Source organism: Coffea eugenioides, chromosome 2 (assembly GCF_003713205.1).
Source record: "Coffea eugenioides isolate CCC68of chromosome 2, Ceug_1.0, whole genome shotgun sequence".
Lineage (NCBI taxonomy): Eukaryota > Viridiplantae > Streptophyta > Magnoliopsida > Gentianales > Rubiaceae > Coffea > Coffea eugenioides.
Genome location: NC_040036.1, coordinates 69651661 through 69679148, shown reverse-complemented (window position 1 = coordinate 69679148; position 27488 = coordinate 69651661). Strand labels below are relative to the sequence as shown.

Genomic DNA, 27488 nt, shown 5'->3' with positions numbered 1-27488 from the left:
GATGGAAGCGATTTTGGATGTCGCTTTAAAGGAGGCGCGCCTGGAAGTGCTCCGAGAGAGGTGCCCCTCGTCGGAGTCTTCGCCGGAAGGCACTTCAGGGGACTTCGTCGGTCTCCTCTTGGAGGATTCAGCTTTTTCCTTCCCCTGCCTCTTGAAGTACCTCCCCAGTTCTTCGAAAATGTTCGGGTTATCAGCCACGAATTCGGCCATCTTAGCGATGGCGTCTTCATTGTGGGGCTGAGTCCTTGGGGACCCATGTTCCTCAGAGATACGATCTTGCTGGGCTCCGGATGTCTGCCCAGCCCCAGTTGAGGGGACTCTTCCGCTTCTGGAGCGCGTGGATCTCATTTTAGCAGTAATCTCGATTCCCACAGACGGCGCCAATTGAAGAGGTGATTTTTGGTGGGTAGTTGAACCGACCAGAATCAGACTCCTCTGAGATGAAGTGAGGTGTATCCTCGTGTCCGAAGTGAATGGCGGGGCTTCTCCCCTGGTGTCACTCCGACGGTCAAGTTAGTATGGGAACGAGAGAAATCGTAGTATATGAGAATGAACAGTGTGCTTACTTGCGAAATGCACAGAAGGGGTATTTATAGAGGGGGAGTAGATGCCAGGACGGAGGGTTCATGCTGGTGGGACCCATGTCCTGACATTACGGCTCTGTTCCCTGCCAGGAGCCCTGACTCTGACATTGTAGCCGCCTGGGTTGGATGACGGGGGTCCTGCGCAGCAGTCATTAGGCATCTTCCAGTGCTTTTCAGATAAAGCACTGATCCTGGGCGTTGTCAGGGGTGTTGACATCATCAGCGTCTAGCCGAGGTGGTAGCCTGGGGTGCAGAGGTCATCCAAGTAGGAGACCATGGACCGAGCCGAACTCAGGGTCCGGATCGGGGAAAGGCTGTGTTCGTTTAGGAAACGAAACGAGGTCACCTCGACCACAAGGTTCTGCCGAGGTGAGCACCCTCACAACCAAAACAATTAAAGGGCCAAGTCTTACATTCTCTTATATTTTGGTTGCGTGGGTTACATTCACATTTGAAGGATAAAGAAATCCCGTCTTTCACTTTGGTAATTGTCCTGTTTCAATTTAAAACAAACCTTTCACACTTGAAGGATAAAGAAATTTCCTTGTTGATAATGCAAGTGTGGGTGCCGGTTGCTTTCCTCGTACAAGAATGTTGGCCCGCTGAAATTTAAATAAGCAAATGTCTTTTATCATGCAAGTGCAGTTTTTATGAATCGCTCTCTTAGGGTCATAATGGTTGTTTGGTGCAGTTTTTAGTGGATCTTTTATTATTTTTTTTAAAGTGGATTCTTCTTGAGTAAATGCAAAGTTAATAAATTCGTTATTTATTTATTTTCCATGACGAAATTACCCTTTTTCTTTTTCTACTCCAGTCTACACCAAGTCAACCGCCCCGATTAAGTGGAGATACCACATCCATACTGTGACTCAAGAAGTATTATTGTTCAGCGAGAAAATACTCTATTGCTGAGGTTTCTTTCTCCTTTACCATCTCTGAAATTCAAGAGTCAGAGAACGATCCCCGCAAAGAGATAGAGACATGGCCTCCACTCGTGTTGACTCCGTCTTGCATAATCTGGAGTTGCTCCAGAGCATCCTCGAAAAGCGTGATCCGTTTGAAACTGGATTTTCCAACCTCCGTGAAGATTTTGAGGCCCTCAAGCTGAATCTGCTGTTCCTGAACCAGTTCTTCTGTGTGCAAGAAACTGGAGCAACGACCAATTGAAGGTAAGGCTTCGAGCTTTCTTGTCTAAGATTGAAGCTACTGTAAACAGACCTGGGATGGATATAAACTCCCTCTATCTTAGGTCAAAAAGTGCATTCAATTTGAAAGGCGTGGTCACAGCTTTGAAACCCGTCGTCTCTAATTTGCTGGGAAAAATCAAGTCCTTTAAGCAAGATGTCATCGACATATACAAAACCTTGTCGAGCTGCAGCTCATCAGAGTCCGGCTACTGCTTAAGAGACTATGAACTCTTGGACTTCATAGACTCCGTTCTACAGAACATGATCGATCTTCTCAGCCGTCGGTATTTTGAGTCCGTGGAAGATTACAACAGTGCTTTGCATGCACATATTGAGGCCCTCGAAGACAAGCTTACATTCTTGAAAAATTTCATTGGCTTTGCCAAATTTCTGGGTGTTGAAGAACGTGAATTGGGAGATCTGTTGGGTCACGTTCAAGTTGTGACTCTAAATGCTGCACGCCTCTCTTACATGTGTTTGTTTTACAAGGAAGATCAAGAGATGCAGGATCCCAAGATGTGCTCCATAATCAGTGAACTACTGGAGAAGATTAACCCCGTTGACCTCCAAGTTTATGTGACATATGTCAGAGTCCTTAAAGCTCCGAAATCCCCAGAATCATTGCTTACCACGGAGACAGGTATGCAAAAATTGCAGGATTTTAATGATTCTCTCATAAGTAGTCTTTGGGAGCTACTAGGGTCCAGTACCAGCTTCACGGTTTCTGTGAAAGATGAAATGAAGATACTCTATGAGGGACTGAGATTCTTGAGAAGCATTCTAAATAAGCCGCAGGAGAATATGAATGAGCTAAATGATAAAATTGTACCTGTTATTCGTGAGGCAGGAATTGTAATTTTCTCGCTCTTTCTGAATGAAGTGAAAGAAGTGGATGTTGACTCCTCAGCGGTCGGAGAATCTGCTGATTCTTGTTCAATGTTGGTCAATACGAACAACAGTGTTAAGCTCATTCTGGATCAGCTAAGGGTTTCAAGCATCTCAGGAAGTCTTCCTTCCGATCATAGCTTCAGAGGACAAGAAGTTCGCAAGACTACCGGTTTCAAGCCATCAAGAGGTAGAGTACCAATGACTCTTTTAGATGAATTTGTAGTTGGTTTCGAGGATGAGGCAAAAAAAGTGATTCACCGACTCATATGGGTATCGCCACAGTTCGAAGTTATTCCCATAGTGGGAATGCCTGGACTTGGCAAGACCACTTTAGCCAAAAAAGTTTACAATAGTCCCTCAGTTCGGGCTCGCTTCCATATTCTTTGTTGGTGCACTGTTTCTCAAGAATATAACATGAAGAATTTGTTAGTTCAGATTTTATCCTGTGTGTATGGGGGGGTGAATGAACTCAAAGTTCTAAATGAAGATGATTTGGCGGAAAAACTCCGTCAAACGTTATTCAAGAATAAATATCTCGTTGTTTTAGATGATGTCTGGGACATTGGGGTGTGGTATGGCTTGCGTCATTCATTCCCTCAAAATAGGAACGGAAGTCGAGTCCTAATTACAAGTCGAGACTCTAACGTGGCTTCAGAGGTACAATGTGGTGCGGAACCTCACAATCTTCGCGTGCTTACCGAAGAAGAGAGTTGGACATTATTGCAGCGGAAGGTGTTTGGAGATGCAGGTTGCCCTCAAGAACTACATATGCTTGGGAAGGAAATAGCAACAAATTGCAAGGGATTGCCTCTTACCATTGTCATCATAGCTGGAATTTTGTCAACTATAGAGGATGATGCTTGGAGTGAAGTTGCAGATAGTTTAACTTCAACCATTGTGTATGCTACAGACCAGTGCAAGAGTACATTGGAGCTGAGTTACAGGCACTTACCGAACTATTTGAAACGATGCCTTCTGTACTTCGGAGCATTTCGAGAAGATCAAGAAATTGAAACTGCGAAGTTGATGAGGCTATGGATTGCCGAAGGCTTTGTATCTGCTGAAGTTGAAACTGTGCCGGATACAGAGCCAAAGAGAATGGCGGATTTAGCAGAAGAATACATGATGGATCTTATTGGCAGAAACCTAGTCATGGTTGCCAAACAAGGACATACTGGTGGAGTCAAAACTTGTCGCATTCATGATCTATTACACGAGTTTTGTAAGGACAGAGCCAAACAAGAAAATTTCCTACAGGTGTTGCGTGGCTATGGTGAACTTTCCACTTTTAATGAGCGCCCCTACCTCGAGAGGTTGTCCATTTGGTCCAAGGCAGAGCATTTTAAGAAGTCAAGGCTATTCTGTCCACAAATATGCAGTCTACTATTGTTTAGTCAGATTGAAGAGTCTGATTCATTCATGGCTGATATGTCATTTGTCTTTTGCATCTACAAAAGACTTCGAGTGTTGGATTTGGAGCAAATTTTTCTGCCGCATAAGGTTTTTCCTAGAGAGGTAGAAGCTCTCGTTGAGCTGAGATACTTGGGTGTTCAGGGTGCAATGAGTTCCATTCCCTCCACAATTGACAAGCTCTCCAACTTAGAAACTTTTGTTGTGATTACTGAATCTGGTACTGTTTCATTGCCAGATACCATATGGAACATGACCAAGTTGAGGCATCTACATGTGGTGGGCTGGAACGTTACTTGTTCTTTGCCGAGTGAAAATCTTGAAAACACCTCCGACCTCTGGAGTTTAGACACTTTTTCCACCTTGATTGTGTCTTTGGACGACAGAGCGGAAAATGTAATTAGAAAGGTTCCAAATGTCCGCCAACTGAAAATCCAACTCTCAGCGGCAGAGTACTCTGTGGGATGCTGCAACTTATGTCACCTTTTAGCTGCAGAGTGCTCTGTGGGATGCTGCAACTTAAGTCACCTTTCAAGTCTAGAAGCACTCGAAGTGTCGGCGGAGTCGTTGCCATCGAATCCTGTTGAGTTTTCTTTCCCGCTAAATTTAAAAGAGTTGGTCCTTGGAGGATTGCATCTGCCCTGGAGTAAAATTTCGGTGATTCAGGAACTACCCGAGCTTGAGGTTCTTATATTACTCGGCGAGTCATTTGTCGGAGAAAGATGGGAGCTGACACCAGGGGGGTTCCCTAAACTCATGTGCTTGAGTTTGGAAAACTTGGATGTTGTCAAATGGGAGGACGCAACAGGCGGTGATGATGTTTTCCCGTATCTTCGGAAGTTAAGGTTGATTGGGGTTTTGGAATTGAAAGAGGTCCCTTCCTGTTTAGGGCAGAGTGCATCTCTTGAGGAGATTGAAGTGCGCGACTGTAATGACTCTCTTAAGGAGTCGGTACGCAAAATTGGGAAAGAGCAGGAGGACATGGGAATTGAGGATCTGAAGATCATTATCGACTAGCCAGAAATCTTTAGGGCAGATTCCATGTCAAATGTTGAGAGGTAAACTCCATCCTTTTAATTTTGTCATTTGCGCTATTAATTGTCACATTGGTTGGAACGTGCTATTGCTGCAAGTGTAAATAGCATAAATGGTCACATCACATACGATCCTTAAAAACTGAGAAATTTTACGATCCTTTTTGGGTACTGTACCGATGAGATTAAATTTACCATTAGGTGTAGAATAAAAGTTATCAAACGTACCCTTAATGATTTCAAGAAATGTAATTGGAATAGATTCATAGGTACGGTATCCAAAAGGGACTGTATTGTTTTTCCCTTAAACTATTTTTTCAGTTTTGCTGATTCTTATCTAGCAGAAAAATGATATGTAGCATTTTTTATCACGGAACTTGCAAGTGACAAATTCATATTGCCCGAGGTAGGGCCTGTTGAAATTGTGAAAATTCTTTTGACTATAGGTTTATGTGCTTGAATAAGAGGTAGCTAATGCTTTTTTTTTTTTAATCAAATTGAATGATTTTACAAAATGGATGGTATAACTTTTGTGACAACACCTTAAATTTGGGACAAAATTGGCGCTCAATGTGTTGTCTTGATTGCTTCTATGCAAAATAAAACATTGGCTTTATTATTATTATTATTATTATAAAGACATTGCCTCAGGCAAATTGATTAATCTACTTGACTTATTGATGTGCGAAATTCATGAATAAACAACTAATTGTTGTTGTTGTTTTTTTTTTTTTTGTTTAATGTCAGCAGGGTTGCTATTGTCTTTGGTTTTTCTAATATCAGCAGGGCTTGCTATGGTTCCTTGGTGGTTCCCATTATAATTGCTCATATGTGTGGCTTTCTCTATTTTTTTTTTTTAAAAAAGCAAAAACAAAAACAAAAAAAGAGAAAAAGAAGGGTTTGCTGTTGCTGGGGAAGAAGAAAACAGTTGATGGTTCAAAAGTAGACCTCACGACCAAATATTTTGCCATTGCTGCGGAAGAGAAGAAAGCAGTTGAAGAAGCAAAACTTTTGCCTGTGTTTTTGGGTGCCTTTTTGTTTCGAACTCTGTATAAATTTTAGGGAATTGGGAGGGTTTTGAGCTCCACTGTTTATTATTCAACAAAAAAGTTCCACAAAAAGAAAAAAAAAATTGTGTTCGACTTTGAAACACTTCATTTGATGCAATAAATGTTATTAGACAGTTGTGTGTTTGGCTTTTTGTACTGTGCTTGTGGACTAATTTACCTTTTTATTTTATTTTATTTGCCAAAATATGACCATATGGGAACAGATTCCATTCTCAGTTCTATATGTAGGGCATATTATTGTTTGCAAAGATCCTCATACAGCAGTCTCTAAATTCATCAACTACTACTACTTGTACCAGAAAGCAATTAAAGTTCTCATTGTTTTAGAATAGTTGCATTTTTTTTTAAAATATATATAGTCATTGTTTCTAGAAGCAATTTTACTCCAAAAAATTTTAGATATCTTTTGTTTTTTGGGCATTCTTTTTTCTGTTAATGAATAATGGGCAAATCAGCCAGAAGAATGGACTGAAGAAAGTCACAAGTATGGCTTACTATTCCTGGGTTTAGAAAAGCTCTAGAGATTCTGTTAAATTATCAAACTCCCCTTGTCACACCAACTGTTAGTGGGTATTTAGTGGCACATAATCTGGCCCACACTAACATATGAAAAATCAGTTTCACTTAATTAATTCAGATGTTTATTTTCTGGGTTATTATCACTTTACCCTCTTAAACTATATCACTACTATCAGTTTATTCCTTAACATTATTTTTTAGTCACTTTACCCCTATAAGTAATTCAACTCAACATGTTAAGAAATTTTGGACAAAAAAACCCTTTTATTTTATAGCATTACTACATTGTTATTATCACTTTATTCATTTAGATTATAGTGATACACTCGCTTTAGTTCCTAACATTATTTTCTAGACATTTTACCTCATCGTTAACCTAACTAGTATAGTAAAATTTTTTTAAATATATTTACCCTTTTTATATATAATTAAAAATAAAAAGTTGGAATGGTTATTTTTCCTTTTTTTCACTTTAAGAGATCGAAAAACATAAAAATAAAAGAATTTTCTCAAAAAAATTTTCACACTTATTAATACTTGAAAAAGAAAAAGACATAGGAAAGAAGGAGACAAAAAATTAGATTTTGCAAAGAAAGAAAATAAAGAAAAGTCTAACATTATGGTATTACTTTAAGGTTGTTGAGATTAGAATTGGAATTTGATAGTAAACAGAAAAGTGAAATAATTTTAAAATAATAAAAGTATTCAATTCTTTATTATTTGTAATTTAAAAAAAAAGAATTGAGCTCTCTCTCTGTCTCTCTCTCCTCTCCCCCTCTCCATCTTTCTATTTTTTTTCAATATCAATAAGATTGCCAAGAGTAAAGAAATTAATTCTTTGAATTTTTTTCTTGATACTAAAAAAGAAAAGAGCCACTCTAAATTTTTTATTTTTTTTATTATGCAAAGGGGAGGTTATTTGCTTTTAAAGTTTTTTTAACTTGCTAAGTTGGTTTAATGGTAGAATAAATTGTATAAAAAATAACTCTATGGGGTAAATTGATAATGTGACTATAGTTTATGGGGCTAAAGTGATAATAATTTTAAGGGTTAAACATGTCTTTTCAATTTAATTAACAAACTCTGTTAAGTTTTACCGTTAGTCTTGGGGATAAAGTGACTAAAAGATAACGTTAAGGGATAAATTGATAGTGACACCAAATTTTGAGGGGTAAAGTGATAATAGCTCTTATTTTTTTTGTTATAAAAAAGTCTGAATATATTAAAGTCTAAATCCATTATGTTTAAGTGCTGAATTGGATTATCAAATAAGGCATTACTTATCTTATTCATTTATCCATCATAATGGGAACTTTCCTTTTATAATTTAAATTGTAAACTATTTCCACTATTACAATAATTCAACAAATTTTGACAGTTCAAATACCTCTCTAAATTGTTATGTATGTCAATCTTCTTCTTAAAACTAATTATGTTTCAATTAAGACCACTAGACAGCATAAGATTCGAACTGATTAATCCTGAGTTTGGGCTACATCAACAGGAGGCTTTCAACTTTTCTTTTTTTTTTTTTAACAGTTTCATGCTTGAAATCGTTGTCTTTTCATTTTTATTTTTGGTATTGCTTCAGTCCTTTAGTAATTTTCCCGCCTTAAGAGTTTTTTTTCTCAACTGATATGGTACAGAAACAGGACAATGTTTGCAAATCCAAAAATGACTTGACGATGCGGCTGGGTATCGGATGCATATGGAATAACACCGTAGTTATTGCTGATTTGCTAACTTATCCTTAACCGGGTAGCCCAAATATTTGGGAATGGCAACAGGATGGGATTAGAGCGGGATTGTTGCCTAAACATATCCCCCGCCCCGTCACCCACTCCCCCGCCTCGCTCCACTTCCTCCGCAGATGCCTGTTGGGAAAAAGTTTATAATTTGTAATTTAGTACAAATGTATAATTAGTAAAAAGTATATAATAAAATAAATGTATAATTAGTAAAAATTGTAGTTAGTAATTTAGTATAAATATATTAGTACAACTAATCAATAATTTGTATTAATATAAATATATAATTATTAGTATAACTAATAATATTAATTATATTACATATGCATAATTTGATATTTATAATTAATAATATTAAATATGTTATGTGTGTGTATATATATATTATTATTTTATTTAAGCGGGGGATGGAGCGGTCGTACCCCACCACGTTTTTTAATGAAGGGAGCATTTTTCCCCTCGCCCCGCCCTATCACCCACCCCATTAATCTCCCGCGGGGTGTCCCAATTGCCATCCCTATGAATAATGAAATCATAGAGGCCGAAATTAATCCAAAAATTTAGGTCTTTTCTACATAGTAAAGATCAAATAGAACTTGCATACACTAATGTTAAGGGCACATCCAATGTGTATATAGTTCAGAAATAATTATTAATTTTATGAATATATTAATTTTGTTTTTACAAAATTAAATTACATATAAATTCTTCATATAAAAAAACTACAATTTATTAGTAATTTTTTATCTTTAATACAGTTATAGTTAATTTGGTAGCTACAATATTTAGGGGAGTTATGAGAGACTATATTAGCAAATATGATTAGGTGATTAGGGTGAAAATTAAATTTTTAAGGACAAAATTGAAAGTTCAAAAAAATGATACAAAATGTTTATCCCAAACTGCCAGCTCTCTCCTTTTATTATTGTATATAGGTACAGATAATGATTGCTTAAATTGATGTACTTAATCCGTAGTTAGCTAGGAAAGCATATTTTTTTTGAAAAAAAAAAAGCATATGGAAAGCATATGGTACCATGTATCATTTTACATCATAAACACACATTTAAAGTTAAGAATAAAACACAAAAAGCTGAGAACCTCCTTTAAGCTCGCCATTTGGTAATACAGCCACTCTGGACGAACTGGGACACAAGCTGAGCAAGACAAAATGTAAATTCGTTGAGCTCATGTCAATACTCTAGGTCACCAGCTGATACACTCGGACTATTCAGACAGCAAACATAATATTGGGCAGAAATTTGCATGTAAATATCTCCAACCGTTCCATTAGACCAAAAGCAAAATATACGCCTGTCAAATTACTACATCAAATTATAACTCAGTTACGAGCAAAAAAAAGCCATACTTCATATTATGTGAACAAGCAAAAAATTTTACGTGGAAATACAGGCGACTTAAAAGGTGGAAAATGCTGTTAACTTGAGATTGTTTTGAAGTAGATAGCTCTCCATAGCTACTAGAAAATTATAAAAATGGAAAAACTAGATGGACATCGCCATTCATGATAATAAGCTGTGCATTGGACATGCCTGTCTCATTTAGGCTCAAATTCATGTTATGCTAAACAGGTATAGAAATAGCTGCACAGACTAGGAGATCTAACTCGACACACTCAATAATGTAAACATATCCAAGCACCACATTTATCTGTACAACTCTATTTGGTTACAGAATATTTGTCCACAAATGCCAGATCGACCTGAATGATAGCAGGTGCTTGAGCATTGAAAGGTTTCGTATAGATCAATTATGACTACAGTTGACATCTGGCTTCCAGCTCTACACACAAAATACAATAAATAGCCATATGAATCCAACATTTTTAGCTCACAAATACTTCAAAACCACAAACAATTATTGACTTGTACCAAATATGAATTTCTCAATTCCCCTTTCTAAACAGGACAGCAGCATAATAAGAGTCGGCAACACCATGCATGGGAAGAAATTTTATGTGATGTGTCATGACAGACACAATCAGAAGAAAGTTATTCACAGTAAAATATGTCAAGCTAGAATTAGTAAAGAACTAAGCATCACTAAATGAATTTATGAAGTGGGTGTATCCAATGTGTTAACAAACAAATAAATTTAGTATTTCCAATCAAATGGACACATAAAACATAGTTGCAGAACATCCACCTATCAAAGATGGTAAAACGCCATGTGTGAAGATTGAAAAGATCAAGGAATGGTGGACTTCAGTTGTAACTTCGACAATTTTTTATCATGCTATCCAAGGCCATTAAAGGATTCTAGCAAGAGGTAGGTGGAATTTGGACAGGTATTACAAAAGTGTGATTGCATCTAAATTGGTACCAAAAGAGCAACAAGGTGGACATTGACAAGGAGAACCACTTTAAATTTGCCAATTGTGCGGAAGCAATTCTTGTATTGCATTTTGCAGTTAGAGGCTACAAAGTCCACAAAAGTTTTGGCCACTCAAAGGACTATAACAAAGTTCGACAAAAAGGAGATAAAAAGACAGGGTTCCTACAGAATAGAACTAGAAGCAAGCAAAGGTGAAGTGAACTTTGGCACAAATCTAAGGTAGCTACATTCAGGTCACACACACCACAGGCTTGATAATGATTTTGTTTGCAAAGGTGGGAGTGGGACGCTTTAAAAAACCCTAAAAGAGCAGAAAATTACGAAAATGATGCACTGAATTGTTAAAATAAAAAAGGAAGAAACTTAAGAGTAACTGCAAAGCAGGTAACCTACATCATGCAATTCAACAAAACATTCAATGATCCTCTAATATAATCCTCAACAAGAATTTCCAGAAAACAAATTTAGAGTGGCTTCAATGATTGTGTGATTGTGCGTCTTTGTGTGCGTGAGAGAGAGAGAGAGAGAGAGAGAGAGAGAGATCTCGGTTAGAGAGCTAACTAAACAGTAAACTGATAGGTGAAGACCGGAACAAAATTCCTCCACTGAGGTTTACTTCGGCTGTTTCAGACAATGGAAAATCAATTTTTTTGTGCCATACTTCTATTTTTCTAGTGGGAAATTGTATGGAAATTACAACCAGCAGTGTTGCGATACTGCAAGAGTTTCTCTCAACCACCAGTCCCCTGGGGCTGGAAAAAAAAATTATTCCATACCAAAATCTGGGAGGAAATCTATTAGGAGGATAGAAAGAAGTACAAAGATTATCCAGAATTTGCAATGCCCCTTTAGGAACATCACACAACAGTTTACCCATTCAAGTAAAATTTAATAATTCTTAGTGCATGGTAGATGATAGTCATTAAATTGAAGTTTAAGAAGTTCTATGTCATGATGAAGACTATTACTTGTAAATGCTACATTTGACTGGCTAATACTGGTGTCAGCTGCATGCCATATTAAACAAAATTCTTCAGTGTTGCCAAAATGTCTAGCAATGAGTTCACCCATTAACCAGTACAATCCAGTCAAAAAGCCTCCCAACACCGCAGCACAAATGGAGTAACCAAAAATTGCAAAAAGGAATATTCACAGGAACACAATGAAAATGGACTTAGTAACTTTAATACCTGAATGTTCCAAATTCCGTCAAGAAACTGCAGGAAGCGACTTGGGATCAAGTTTAAAAGATCCCTCTGGTACACCTTTGCTCTCTTGGCTGCTCATCCTAAAAGAAGGTATTTTGTGGGAAAACCGAAAGAGCTCTTCATCATGAATCAAAAGAGTATCCTTCTTATTGTGGTTTCTTCTGTGATATAAACTTGCATATCCTTCCTATTTATCCAAGGAAGCAACTCTAGTGTCAAAATGATTTCTCTGGACAATCTCAACTATCTCATACTGGCAAGATAAATGATTTTCAGGATTAGAAGCATAGCAACTAAGGTTCCAATCCTTATAGAGGGCCCACGTCTCTCCCTTTTGAGGATGTATTAAGTAAGGACTACCAAGATTGCAAGAAGCAAAATTATCTTTGTAGAAAGCTTGACGCAAAAAGTTACAACGAGATAATGACAGGGCCTCCTGTTTACCACATATAAATTCGCCACAACCCTGCTTTGTGGCAGGTAACTTCACACTTTTGGTGTTCTTCCTATACGACATTGCACCTGGATAATGTGTCACAGGCTGGAGCCATGCAATGCGAACAATAGGATCACGCACCTTCAAGACCCTTGCATATGATTTTTGTATCTTATTATTACTACTGTGATAAAAACAAGCCCAAATTTGACCACCATGAAACCTGCTTAACGTGTATGTTCTTCTGAAGTTATTAAACAATTTGAACGAATGATAAATAGGACTTAAGCCTTCAAAACCTGAAGAATCACAAGAATCTGAGTACGTATCTGTCATGGAGCAGAAGTTAGCTAAAATGAGCTGGAAGCGTGAACTATGTATCACGCCTTAATTAAGATAACAGAAGGGAAGCTGAAGGCGTGGAAATCTGATATCACGTTTTACTAAGAAGGAGAAAGGCGTGCACTAATGGAGAAAGCGTGAAGCACGAAGAAGAAGCAGAAACAAAGGCGTGAGATTAGAAACACGCCTTTGTTGGAAACAAGCTCAACCAACGTGAGCTCTTCAGCAATTGGCTCTGCAAACAGATTCGGTTAGCTATTCACATGGCCGAGCTGGATTGGAAAACGCCAAGGAAGTTAATTGTCAGCTAGCTATATATAGATAGGATCAGTAGAGGGGAAAGCAGGAGTTTGTTAGCCATTGTAAGGGATCATTCCCTGAGCATTCTCTTCTTCTATTTTCCTTCATTCTGTCATTTTCTTTCCTTTCCCGCCAAGTCTGTAATCTTCTTATTTTGATCAATATCAATACCATTTCATTAGGTTATTCATCAGTTCGTTATTTGATTCTTTCATATTATTAATCTTTGTTCTGCACTAGTTTATCAATCAGTCTATTGGAAGCAGCTCTGTTGCCTAGATTCTGTTTGATACTGCAGAGGCCCCGTTCTGGGCCCGGACACGTGGCAGCCAAGTAATAGCCGAGCTGGGCCTTGGCCCTTAGACCCCTGGCAGCAGCCCTGGGCCGCACCGACTAGGGCTCCCAGGGGAGGCGAGGGTCCGTCCCGAAGAGGTCGGGAGTAATCCCCCTGGGTGCGGGATACCGACTATTCTGGGCAAGTCCCGAAACGTACGGAGGTCAGATTCCCTCACAGGTATAAATGACAGAACACGTCAACTGTACAAGGTACGCTCACTATTGGCAATTTACTCCCGACTGTCACTACTTCCGGTGAACCTTACTCACCGGAAAACTAACTTGGCCGTCGGAGTGCCCTCGGGGACAACCCTTGGGCCCCCTTTGTGAGATCACTCTTGTTTGTTTTGCAGGCCTTGGACCAGCTCTTCCATCAACGCCCCGAGCTCGTCAGTTCAGCTCGGTCCGGGGAAGCTCCGCGCTTCTTCAGTTGGCGCCGTCTGTGGGAACCGTAAGGTAAGTAAGATTGTGTTGATGGTCAGGACGCGATCCAAGCGCACGGTGGAGAGCACCGGCCCTGGGGGCGGTGAGGGGTCCCAGCGAAAAGAGGCTGGGGCGTCCCAGGGTGCCGGTGGCTCAGCCCTTTCAGGGGAGCGGAGGCAGCAGATCTTCCAGTTTGTGACGGAGAATCTCCCCATGCTGGAGGATATAATCCGACAGGCGAAGGAGGGAGATGGGGCTGGAGGTGCGCAGACCTCCAAGGCCAAGGGGAAGGAGAAGGAATCACTCCCTGACCCTTCGGAGGATGAGTCACGAGACCAGCCCCCCAGGAGGAAACGACCACGGACTCCACCTCGCCCGCGAGCCTCGGTTGTCGGGGACAGTGAGAGATATTCCCGCGACCGGTCCGCGAGGAGCCGTCCGAGAGACCCCTCCCCACGGAAGCCCACACGGAACGGGTTCGAGCGTTCCCCTGCTCGGTCTGTCAAGAGCCGATCCCGAGACCCCCTTCATTTGGCACCAGCCAGGGATGAGCTCGAACAGATCTTGAGACCCCGGCCTTACGAGGACAACTACGCGACCTCGCCCTTTACCCGAGAGATAGAGGACTACCCGCTACCCCGGAGGTTTAAGATCCCGAGCATCGAGATGTACGACGCCTCTACAGACCCGGAAGACCACCTCTCGGTCTTCCTGACGCATATGCGCCTGCAAACCGCCGCGGACGAAGTCCGCTGCAAAACTTTCCCTATGTTCCTGAAGGGGAAGGCACGGCTCTGGTTTCAGGGACTGGCGCCGGGGTCTATACGGAGCTTTCCCGAACTGGCTCGGCAGTTTGCAGCCCAGTTCGTCTCCTCGAAGGTCTACGCGAGGAACGCAACCCACCTGATGTCCATCAGACAGAGGCTTGATGAGTCGCTGAGGAATTTCATGACCCGCTTCAATGCGGAGAGCTTGCAAGTCAGGGACAAAGATGAAAAAGTGGTAATGGCCGCCTTCACCAATGGGCTCAGGGTAGAGGAGCTCTTCTACGACCTGGCCAAGAAACCTCCCGTAAGCCTGGAGGAGCTCCTGCGCAGGGCGCACGAGGCCGCTAATGCGGAGGAGGCAGGTCGCCTGAAGAAAGAATCAGATCGGGAGTTCGGAGATCGGAAGGGTCGGACAAACCCCCACGAGGGCAAGGACGTCCCTGCCAAGAAGAACGTCTTCGATCGGCTCTCGAAGGAGAAGGCCCCTGCTCCGCCACCACTCCCCGAGAAGACCTACACTCTTCTGACACGGCCCAGAGCCCAGATCCTGGCTGTTATGGAGGCGGAAGGGCTGGGAGACCGGCCGCCCAAGATGGGGACGCCCCGGAACAAAAGGAACCAGGACCGATACTGCGCCTTTCACCGCGACGTCGGACACGACACGGAGGGGTGCTGGGCCCTGCGTAAGGAGATCGAGAACCTGATCCAGCGAGGCTTCCTAGGTCGGTTCGTACGCCGACAGGTCAGGAGCTCGGACGCAACCAATACGGAGATAGGCGCGAGGGACAACGTCGCGACCGCCCAGAGCGGCGTGACGCTCCTCGGAACCACTCTCCCGACCTGGATGGCCAGAACCTAGCGGGGGTGATAAACACCATCGCTGGGGGTCCCACGGGCGGAGACAGTCACACAGCTCGAAAAAACAGGCGACCTCCACCCGAGGGGGACGACTCCTTGAAACGTTTGCGCATGGACGAGGAGATCACTTTCGGACCAAGAGATGCGGTTCCCCTGGCGTCCGGAAACCATGAGGCCATCGTAGTAGACGTGGTCACCAACAACTACCGGGTGAAGAAGGTATATGTCGACCAAGGTAGCGCGGTGGATATTATGTTCTATCGGGTGTTCAAAGAGCTCGGATTGAGGGACGACCAACTGACCCCGGTTCGAACACCCCTGGTAGGCTTCACCGGGCCACCCATTAATCCAGAGGGAATGATCACCCTGATGGTCACGATGGGGCAGGCCCCCAAATGCCGGACCATCCCTGTCAATTTCGTGGTGGTCAAGCAGCAATCCCCGTATAACGTGTTCCTGGGTCGGCCAGCTCTGAACGCTCTCCGAGCTATTCTGTCTACCCTCCATCTTAGTGTGAAGTTCCCCACTCCGGGAGGGATAGCCGAGGTGCACGGCGATCCAGAGGTGGCCAGAGCTTGCTACTTGGCCACGCTACGCGGGCCGGAGAAGATGGTCGCCCAGACGACCAGTTTGGAGTCCTATATCCCAGGAGACGAGACACAGCAGTTGGGCACACAGGACGGGATTGAGGAGTTCCCCTTGAGGGAGGAGCGGCCCGACCAGGTCATCCGCATCGGGGCATTGCTGCCAGCCGAGCAGAAGGAAGGCTTGAAGGCCTTGTTGCGAGAGTACTCCGAGGTCTTCGCGTGGACGGTGGAAGACATGCCTGGCATCCCTACAGACCTGGCAGTCCACCACCTCGACGTGGACTCTCACTTCAAACCGGTGAAGCAGAAGAAAAGGAGCTTTGCCCCCGAAAGGAATGAGGTGATCAAGGCGGAGGTAGGCAAGTTGCTGGAGTCCAAGATAATCATGGAGGTCTACTACCCGACCTGGCTGGCCAATCCCGTCCTGGTCAAGAAGGAGGACCAGACCTGGAGGATGTGCGTAGACTTCACGGACCTTAACAAAGCCTGCCCAAAAGACTGTTTTCCCCTGCCGAGGATCGGCAGGTTAGTAGACTCTACCGTGGGTTTTGACGTTTTATGCTTTCTGGATGCTTTTAAGGGATACCATCAGATCGAGATGGCTGAGGAAGACCGGGACAAGACCTCCTTCATCACCGAGGAGGGAACCTACTGCTACAGGACCATGCCCTTCGGGTTGAAGAACGCGGGAGCAACTTACCAGCGCCTGGTGAACAAGTTATTCCAAAACCAGATCGGCAGAAGCATGGAGGTTTATGTTGACGACATGATCGTCAAAAGTCGAACTGACCGGCGGCTCATACCCGACCTGCGGGAGATCCTGGACATCCTACTGAAGAGCCGGATGCGCCTAAATCCGAAGAAGTGCACCTTTGGGGTCAGATCGGGACGGTTTCTCGGTTTCCTGGTGTCCCGAGACGGAATCCGGGCCAACCCGGATAAGTTCCAGGCTATCATGGACATGGCTCCTCCAAGGAACGTGAAGGAAGTCCAACGGCTAACGGGGAGGATGGCAGCCCTGAGCAGGTTCCTCTCGCGCTCCGCGGTCAGGGGGCTGCCCTTCTTCCGAGTCCTAAAAGCGCCTAAGGATTTCCACTGGACAGAGGAGTGCCAGAGAGCCTTCATCGACCTGAAGGCCTATCTGGCTGAGCTGCCCACTTTGACCGCCCCGGAGCTAGGGGAGATTCTGTTCCTCTACCTCTCCGCCTGCAGCGAGGCCATCAGCGCGGTCTTGGTGCGGGAGGACGGGGGGGTTCAGAGACCAGTGTACTACGTCAGCCGCGCTCTACAAGGGCCAGAGACGAGGTACACGCCCGCAGAAAAGCTGGTCCTTGCCTTGGTACACGCTGCTCGCAAGCTCCGCCCTTACTTCCAGGCCCACAGCATTGTAGTCCTGACCGACCAGCCCCTGCGTCAAATACTCACCAAGCCCGAGGTCTCGGGCAGGATGACCAAATGGGCCGTCGAGCTGGTCGAGCATGATCTTAGCTATCGGCCTCGCACCGCGATCAAGGCTCAGGCCTTGGCAGACTTCCTTGCTGAGGGGGCTAACTTGAACCTGACCGAGCCAGCCCCAACACTCACGGACACCCCGATGGAGGAGCCGTGGGTACTGTTCGTGGATGGCGCCTCGAGCAAGGAAGGGAGCGGGGCTGGCCTGTTGCTCACCTCACCCACCGGGGAGGAGCTGACCTATGCGCTTAGGTTCGATTTCCCAGCATCCAACAACGAGGCGGAGTACGAGGCCCTGTTGACGGGGTTGCGGATAGCCCACCAGATGGGCATCACCACGATCAAAGTCCGGAGTGACTCTCAGCTCGTCGTCCTCCAGGTCCGCGGGGAGTACGAAGCCAAGGACGAGGTCATGAAGAAATACCTAGCTAAGGTACGAGAGGTGGTGGCCTTGTTTGGAACATTTGAAATGGAGCGGGTGCCGAGGTCCCAGAACAGGCGGGCAGACGCCCTCTCAAAACTGGCGTCCTCTTCGTTCGCCCATCTGAGCAAGGAAGTCTTGGTAGAGGTGGTAAAACAAAAGAGCATCGACCAAGTCCAGGTCCTGGCTATAGACAGCTCGGCCACCTGGATGACACCTCTCATAGACTTCCTCAGCTCGGATACCCTCCCCGAGAGCAAAACTGAGGCCCGCCGAATCCAGCTCAGAGCTGCCAAATACGCCTACGCTGGGGGAACCCTCTATAGGAGGTCATACTTGTCCCCCTGGCTAAAGTGCGTGACCCCGGAAGAAGGCGACTATATACTCCGAGAAGTCCATGAAGGCCTATGTGCGGCACATGTAGGATCTCGGGTATTGGCCAAAAAGTGCCTCCACCTGGGCTACTACTGGCCCTCCGTCTTCCGAGATGCCGCAGATCTGGTACAGAAATGCCGAGCTTGCCAGGTGCACGCCTCGCTGCGCCATCAGCCAGCTCGGGAGATGATCCCCGTCCACAGCCCTTGGCCCTTCGCTCAGTGGGGGATAGACCTCCTGGGTCCCTTCCCCCGAGCCCCTGGGAGGTATGAGCACCTTGTGGTGGCCATAGACTACTTCACAAAGTGGGTGGAAGCGGAGCCCCTACTCTCTATATCCGGGAAGGCAATTCAGAGGTTCTTCTGGAGGAACATAGTTTGCCGTTTTGGGATCCCGCACGTCCTGGTATCTGACAACGGGCGCCAATTCGCAGAGAACCCTTTCAAGAGCTGGTGCGCGGAGCTCGGGATCGATCAGCACTTCACGTCAGTCGGCCACCCCTAGGCCAACGGCCAGGTGGAGAATGCCAACCGAACTATTCTCCAAGGACTGAAAACCAGACTGGAGCTGGCCCAATCCAACTGGCTGGAAGAGCTCCCTAGCGTCCTTTGGGCTTACCGCACCACGCCCAGGACAGCCACCCATGAGACCCCGTTCTCCCTCACTTACGGGGTAGAAGCAGTGGTCCCTGCGGAGATCGGCCTCCCCTCGCCCCGAACACAGAACTTCGTGGCGACATCCAACGACGAAGAGTTGCGGTGCAACTTAGACATGCTTGAGGTTAAGCAGGAGGAGGCAGCCATTCGGATGGCTAAGTACAAAAGCCAGCTCGCCCGCTACCACAACGCCCGAGTAAGGAGCATACAGTTCCAGGCAGGAGACCTGGTCTTACGAAAGAACTCGATCAGCAGAGCTTACAGTTCCAACAAGCTCGACCCAAACTGGGAGGGTCCGTACAAGGTCCTTGAGGTGAGCCGAGCCGGCTATTGCAGGCTCGCTAAGGTGAATGGATCTGAAGTACCTCGAACCTGGCACTTCTCCAATTTACGACTGTTTGTAGCATAGGATTAGACCAGGGTGCTCAGTTGCCTGTTCTTTAAAATCCGGATTTTTGTTTTCTCATTCCATAACAGCCTGACTCCACAGCTTCATTTTCAATTGTACTTGTTTCATTTTTCAATTTTCAAGTCTGCACCTTACACTAGCACATTTAGCATTTCCTCGCTCAATGTCCTAGCGGGGGGCTAGGGGTAGTAAGGGGATAAAGATGAAGTGTTCGACCCGGGAGGTCGGCACGAACGCACTTAAAGATGAAGTGTTCGACCCGGGGGGTCGGCACGAACGCACATAAAGATGAAGTGTGGTGAAGGGTGAAGGGTTCGACCCGAGAGGTCGGCACGAACGCACTTAATGTTTAAAGTACTGAGCCCCAAGGGGTGAGAGGTGAGGTGTTCGACCCGGGAGGTCGGCGCGAACGTACTTAATGTTTAAAGAATGTTTGATCTCAAGGGGTGAGGGGTGAAGGGTTCGACCCGGGAGGTCGGCACGAACGCACTTAATGTTTAAAGTACTGAGCCCCAAGGGGTGAGGGGTGAGGTGTTCGACCCGGGAGGTCGGCGCGAACGTACTTAATGTTTAAAGAATGTTTGATCTCAAGGGGTCATGTGTTCGGCCCGGGAGGTCGGCACGATGAAGGAAAACTTGGGAGCTTGGAAGGATGCCAAAAACTTCTCGCTCGACCCAGGAGGTCGGCGGAAGAGGAGTTCGGTGCCCGACGCGCGATCCTGAGAGGTTGGCGCGGGCCTTCGAGTCCGAGGGCTCCGTGTTCGACCCAGGAGGTCGGCAGGAACGCCTTTAGCATATAAAGTGCTCAGCCCCAAGGGGCTGGCACACCCCCTTAGTGGGCTCATTTGGTGCTCGGCCCCGGAGGTCGGCACATGGCATGGAGGGAAACAAATAAAAGCAGAATAACTCTTCGAAATTTCACGTATGCATTTCAGGCCTATTTATTACAAAACTTCCGAGCTGCCTATCTATTACAAAGCTTCCGAGCTGCCTATCTATTATAAAGCTTCCGAGCTGCCCCTCCGCTACAAAATGTGCCGAGCTCAGAATAGAATACAGCCCGAGCCCCCTCCTTCTTGATGGTAGTCCGCCTGGAGCAGGAGCTGAAGGTACACCTTAAACATGCTGAGAGGCGTATGGTGAAGACCAACCGGTTGAACCTTTCCGTCTTGGATGGACCCCCAAGGGCATTTTCAACTGGAGCATGGTCACATCCTTATAAGAAGACGGAAAGGGTTTCTGGAGTGGTCGCCTCCCTAGACCACCGGCTCTTTCCCAGCAGCCCTGCCGGGAGACTCGCTCTCCTCCAAGGGGACCTCCGCCAGCACGGCCCCAACGTCGGTTCGGCCTACCAACCCCTTCAGGGCATGCCCCTTGCGATACCCGTCGAAGAGCCAGTCCAGCCTCTCCTCGGCCGCGGGATTGTAGTCCTTGAAGTCCGCCAAGTTGAAGCCGGGAAGGTTGAGGCTCTTCACCTTGTCCAGCGCCCGCGTGGCGCCGACCTGGAGGATGGGCAGGTTAAGGAGGGCGATGTCCTCCTCAAACTGTTCGGAAGAAAGGAACTCCCGAACAGCCTTCTTCCGCTCCCGGCTGACGGTGCCGGAGAGCTCGAGGGCGTGGTCCTCCTTCAGCTTGGCCACGCCTGCCCTCTCTTGGTCGAGCTCCGACCTGGTGGAGGCAAGTTGGACCTGAGCCGCATCCAGCCCCCCCTCGGCCTTGGCCAGCTTGGCCTTAAGGGAGCTTGCCTCCTGAAGGGCCTGGGAGATCTTCTTCTCCGCCTCCAGGTTCTTCTTCCGCAATTTCTCCAGGTCGGGAGACAGATCGGAGAAGCGGGTAGCCAGGGCGGCACCGGCAGCGTTGGACTGGAAAAGAAAGAAAGCGGGTCAGCACGCCACATCACTTAACCCAGACACGGGGGCGAAATTAACCCATGGGCGATACTTACTTGGGCCTGGGCGGTGTAGTACGCGTCCAAGAGCTCGGAGGGGCTGGCCAGCTCCATCCACCTCCTGTCCCTAGGAAGGACCGAGCCCACCATCAGCTCGCGAGCCACCTCGGGGAACTGGGCTCGATCGTTGATGGAGAGTTTCCAGGACGGACAGAAGTGGCCGGGGTCGTGCATCGTGGGGGCTTGGCCTGGCTTCAGGGGAGCTATGTGGCGGAAGTGCCACAAGCTCGGGGGAGTCAACTCCTGGACCTGCTCCTCGGCAGAGCCCACACCTAGGTGGACTGGTCCCCCGGAGACCCGCGCGAGAGGAGGAGGCTGTGTGGAGACCAGGGCGAGCCTCTTCTGCCCGGCCTGGAGGGCTCGTCCCCTCTGCCCCTCTTCTGTCCGGCCGCCTTCTTCTTGTTGGCGGCCTGCTTGGAGGGGGATGGTTGTGACGTCTCTTTCTGGGGGGCTGAACCGCCCCCCGGGGTGGAAGCCTCACCTGGGACCCCCCGAGCAGTCTCGGGCTGGGGGTCGGAAGTGACCTCCTCGAGGGGTGCGCCCAGCAGCTAGGAGAGCTTCCTCACTGCAACGAACACCACCGGATCAGCTAAACGCAAGACAGTAAAAGGAAAAGAGAAAAAATCTATACACTATGAATGTGACAGGGGCAAAGCCAGCGTTACAGGTGCCGAGTTTGGGCTGGGGGGCCGCCACTTCCCCAGAGGATCCGGACAACGTCCCCATCAGCCCGGCTGCGGAGATCTGCTCAGTGGAGATCCTGGTGACATCGAGCTTCACCTTGGAGCCCAACAGCTGGCCGAGAGTCTCGTAGTCCAGGTCCTCCGGATAGGAGTCGGCCTTGACTCCCCCAACCTTCCACACATTGGGGGGAAAATGTGTGGATCTGACAAAGAAGAAGTCCTCCTTCCAATCCTTCACGGAGGAGGGGAGGCCGAAGAAACAACTACTGGGCCCCTTTCCCTCCCTTGGTCTGGGGGCCACGACGGGAGAAGTAGTACCACCCTGGGAGGGCGGCCTTAAGGATGAAGGCGGTTCGGAAGAGGGAGAGAGAGTAAGGGATGTCGCAGAGAAGGCAGTAGATCAGGAATCCGGTGATGATCCTGATGGAGGTGGGGTGAAGCTGGGTGATTCTGAGCCCCCAGTAGGTCAGAATCTCGGTCAGAGCTGAATGAATGGGGAGACGGAGCCCTGCGATGAGCTGCTCCCTGTAGATGGCTACGAAGCCGGGGGGAGGTCGGCAGGCTCGGTCGTCGGGCCCGGCCGCCCTCGGCTCGAAGGCCGGAGGGATGGAGTACGACTTGGCCAGCTCGGCCACATCCGGGGGTAATAGGGTGGCCTCCTGTAGGTCTGGATAACCATAGGAGAATTCGGGATCATCCCCCTGCTCCGAAGCAGGGGTCCCCTCAGAGGGATCTCTGTCCTCTCCAGCTCCGCCCTGGGCCCCGCCGGGGGAGTCGTGGGAGGACTGGGGGGAGGGGGTGGTTGCGGCCTCCCGCTCGAGGTAGGCGTCGAGCTCGGCTGCTTCCTCTAGAGCGCGGGCAGAAAAAGGATGGGATGAAGGAGACTGGGGGGAAGGAGAGCTCATGGTGTCAGTAGGCTCAGGCAGGTCTGAGGTGTGGAAGCTGGGGCTAGAGAAGGAAGAAGAGGAAGGGGGAGGAGGAGAAGATGGTGATGAAGATGCGGGTGAGGGCGAGGAAAGAACGATGATTCGGGAGGCTCTGCGGCGGACTGAAATTATAGAGACAGAGGAGGAGGAATGATCCGACATAAAAAGCGGGAGGAGGCAGAAGGCAAAAGAGACGCTGCAAAGAGGGAAGGTGAATCGCAAAAAGGGACTTACTGATGATAGCAGAAGATGGACGAAAGACTCGCCGGAATCTGGGCACAGGACACCGGAAGTTGCTGGAAAATGGGAATGTGGATGCACATGGAGAGTGATAACTCAAAGTGCACAAGAAGAAGCGAAAATGGGAAATGGGACAGATGGGAATTTGGCGACCCCTATTTATAGGGGGAGGAGGGGAGGGAAAACGGTTGCGTGAATTTGAACCGACCCCCATGTGAACGCATTTAATGCTGGTACGGAAACCGAAGAGGCGTGACAGCTGAGAGGACGCGGGCGCGGCGTCCCTGTGACAGCACTGTACCAGAGGTGACCTCGGCAGAGTAGTGCGCGGCTCTGGCCTCCCACGTGGCGGAGGTAGATTAGGTCTGCCTGATAGTCCTACCTAATTTAGGGGGCTAGTGCAGAGGCCCCGTTCTGGGCCCGGACACGTGGCAGCCCAGTAATAGCCGAGCTGGGCCTTGGCCCTCAGACCCCTGGCAGCAGCCCTGGGCCGCACCGACTAGGGCTCCCAGGGGAGGCGAGGGTCCGTCCCGAAGAGGTCGGGAGTAATCCCCCTGGGTGCGGGATACCGACTATTCTGGGCAAGTCCCGAAACGTACGGAGGTCGGATTCCCTCACAGGTATAAATGACAGAACACGTCAACTGTACAAGGTACGCTCACTATTGGCAATTTACTCCCGACTGTCACTACTTCCAGTGAACCTTACTCACCGGAAAACTAACTTGGCCGTCGGAGTGCCATCGGGGACAACCTTCGGGCCCCCTTTGTGAGATCACTCTTGTTTGTTTTGCAGGCCTTGGACCAGCTCTTCCATCAACGCTCCGAGCTCGTCAGTTCAGCTCGATCCGGGGAAGCTCCGCGCTTCTTCAGATACCATCACAGTATCTAAATTTGAATTGGCCAAGCCTAAACCTGCCTTACCAAGATCATGTGCTGAACCTGAATAACCTTAATCAGACTCTGACACTGAATGGGAATCATTTAGATTACATCCCAAACCTGAATGACCAGAATCTGATCCAACCAGATCAATGACAGGATGTTGTTCAGAGTCATTCTCATATTCATCCTTGTCTATTCATTCTTGTCTCCACTTTTCCTTTTTCTTTGCCCTTCCCCAGGTTGGGATTGGATTTATTGAATCAGGTTTTCTAGAACAACTTTCCTTGCTTTTTTGAGCAGAGTCAAGCTCTCTTGGTTTCAAGTCAAGCACCTTCTGCAATTCCAAAACCTTTTCCCTACCCTCCAGCGCACTTTCTCTAGCTTCAAGCATCCCCTGTTTTGAACCCAAAACCTTTTCCCTCACCTCAATCTCCTTCTCTAAACTCTTCAATTTTTCCTCTTTCTTATCAACCAACTCGAGCTCTCTCCAATGATCTGCTACCTGTCTTTCTTTTAAACATAATTCTCTAAAACCCTCATCAATAGAACTTCTGATTTCCCCAACTCTATCCTCTCAAAAAGCCTTCCTATCAACTTCTCTTGTCACTTATTTTCCCTTCCCTACCCCTAATATCATCTCTAATCAAACTTAATTCATTCTTTTGCCCCTCCAATTTTTTCCACCCTTATTCCAAAAACAAACGACACTCTCTCCCCTTCTCCTCAACTTCCTTCGCCGGAGCTTCGATGGCCTCTAGCATCACAGCAAGTTCTGTAGAACTTTCAGAAAGAGATTCTTGTGCACCATTCAGATGATTTTCTCTAGCTTCCAGTCCAATCAAAGCTTCTCGGAAAATTTCTATATCAAGTCCAGATTTTGCTAAAATTTGCCAGATATTTCCTCCAAAACACCCATAAATAAGTGTGGTTTATAATAATGCGAAGAAAAAGTAGCTCGGTATTTCGGTTTGTGGCCATTCCTAAATTGTGTTTCTTTTACCTTTTGGTTTTTGGCGGGGATTATATAAAACTGATCAAACTGACATGACTAATTCGTCAATCATCATTTTTACGTTTTCAATGAAAATGAAAACATTTTCAATTACTATTTTATTTTATACTAATCATTATTTTACTTTTCATATATATATATATATATATATATATCAAATCGCTACAATAAATAACAATTCAAATGGGATCAAAAATTTTCCTCCATCAGTGCACACACTGTTTTGCATCGATTTACCTCCTCAATCTTTCAATGTCCACCATATCACATATTATCATTGCAAAACCAGCATTTTGGCCTTGCAAAAATTTTTAGATTTTTTATTCTGCATCTAAGAACGTGCTCTGAGCCTCTATCCACCTTTTACTCAAAAAGTTTCATTCTAGGTTGTTGAACATGGACTTTAGCCAACGAAAGGACTGGAGATCGGAGTCATCGGACGTAAGGGAGCCAAATTAGTGCAATATACCAATGTCGTGCGAAATCGTAATGCCTATCAATTCAGCCTTTTGCATGTTTGTATTGGCTAGTTAAGAATACTCAACCATATAAACAAAACTAGGGGAAAAAGCCAGCGCCATGCGCGGGAGTTTAGTACCTTTAAGTAAAGATAGTTAATAATTATTATTTTGTATTTTGTATTATAAGAATTGAAGTATGATAATTTTATTATGTGATATTAAACAAAAAAATCATAAATTACATATTGAGTCAAAAAATATAATATGTAATAAAATATAATTATAAAATACTATTAATCACTTTGCGTCTAATCTAATACAATAAAAGATCTACTTATATCTGCTCATACATTTTAGGGATGTTAAATTTTGTCGTTTAGTTTGAATTTGATCTTGATATGAGGGCAATCTACCTCATTATCTTGTCATATAAGTGAGATTTGAAAAATTAGCATACTTGAAGAAATCATTGCTAGTGGAATTTCGGTTCTTGCAAGCCAAATTTTTTGATTTATATTGATTCCAAGAACATATCATCATAAAAGCTCCACATTGACAAATCAATCAATTATGATTTATTGTATGATTTAGGACATATAGCAAAGCATCTCCTTCTCGATAGGGGTTACAATCACAAAACATCAGTTTTTGACCTAATTGCAAAGATATACAATAACTAACATGCTAATCTAGATGAATAATTACCTCAAAAAAAGTACTAAAACATCTTAATCCACTCAATTCAAGAAAACAATGAAAAGTAATGAAGTACATACTTTAGATTTGCAGCCAAATAGTTTTAAGTAGATAGTTAAACATATTGGCAAATCAAATGAAATGAAAAATTGCCTAAATGGAATCATAAAAAAAGTAGTAAATGATTTAAAAATTATTGTAACTAATAGTTAAAACAACAAAAAAAGTAGATGCAATCTATTAATGAAAAAATTTATGCTGACAAACTTATTCTAAACCACAAATAACAATTAACAAATGTGATCTCCTCCCTATCAAGCCTATCTAATATGGGCAATTAAATTAAAACACTAAAAAAAGTATTGCACATACAACTTGCAAGATTACAAATTTTTTACAACTAAAAAAGTGGATTAGCTAAAGAAAACAAACATATTGAGAAAGATGTTTGCAAAATGGGAAAGAGTTGTAGCTAATATAGCAACATCTGAATTCAATAGACTATATGATTGTAGTGGAACAAAGTTATAAGTAAATGAAATGAATTTGAATAGATGGGGGTTACTCAGTAACGGCCAAGAAACCAAACTTCTCTACTAATCAACATTAATTGTGTCTTAACATCTATATATTATAAGTTTGCAAATAACGGTTGAGAAAGGCTTTAAGAAATTAAGAGACTTAGATGTTAATACAATTAAATGATTAAAAGGATTTTTATGTAATTCTACTAAAACACAAGCTGAATTCAATTGTACCGAATATTTAATTGGATATCAAATACTGTCACATGTTAAACTTACCCATAGTTTTAAATGTCTGAGAGGACATTTAAGTAATTATAAAAAAAAAACCAAATCAGTTATAATGATTCATATTCAATACTCCAATTACATTTCAAATACTCTCATATTCCCAAAATAGCCCCATTCTTGCTGTTGAAATCTTTTTCCTAAACTCATTCTTATATAATATAAGGATATCATCATTATTAGGGAGAATTATAGTTTTGGTGCTTAATATTTGGCCTGTGTATTAAATTGGTCTCTACTATTTTAGCCAAAATAAATCTGGTCCTTAAAACTTTTGATTTAGGCAAATTTAGGATAATGAAAAATCACAATAACCAACAATCAAAATCAAATTGGCTTCAGTCAAAAGTTTTGACTTTGTATATCTAGTCCCTAATGTTTGACATTTCGACTTTTTATTTTTAGTCCCTAATGTTTGATAGTTTGACTTTTTATTTTTAGTCCTTAATGTTTGATGTTTC

At 45.0% G+C, this 27488-nt stretch overlaps 2 protein-coding genes across 2 annotated transcripts; one reads left to right on the top strand and one right to left on the bottom strand.

The window, feature by feature from the left end:
- Positions 1-1807: 1807 nt before the first annotated feature.
- On the top strand, positions 1808-5086 carry LOC113760134 (putative late blight resistance protein homolog R1A-3). The gene has a single exon (XM_027302704.1). The coding sequence runs from the start codon at positions 1808-1810 to the stop codon at positions 5084-5086; it is 3279 nt and encodes a 1092-aa protein (XP_027158505.1).
- Positions 5087-12190: 7104 nt separating this feature from the next.
- Positions 12191-12775, bottom strand: LOC113760132. The gene has a single exon (XM_027302703.1). The coding sequence runs from the start codon at positions 12773-12775 to the stop codon at positions 12191-12193; it is 585 nt and encodes a 194-aa protein (XP_027158504.1).
- Positions 12776-27488: the final 14713 nt, after the last annotated feature.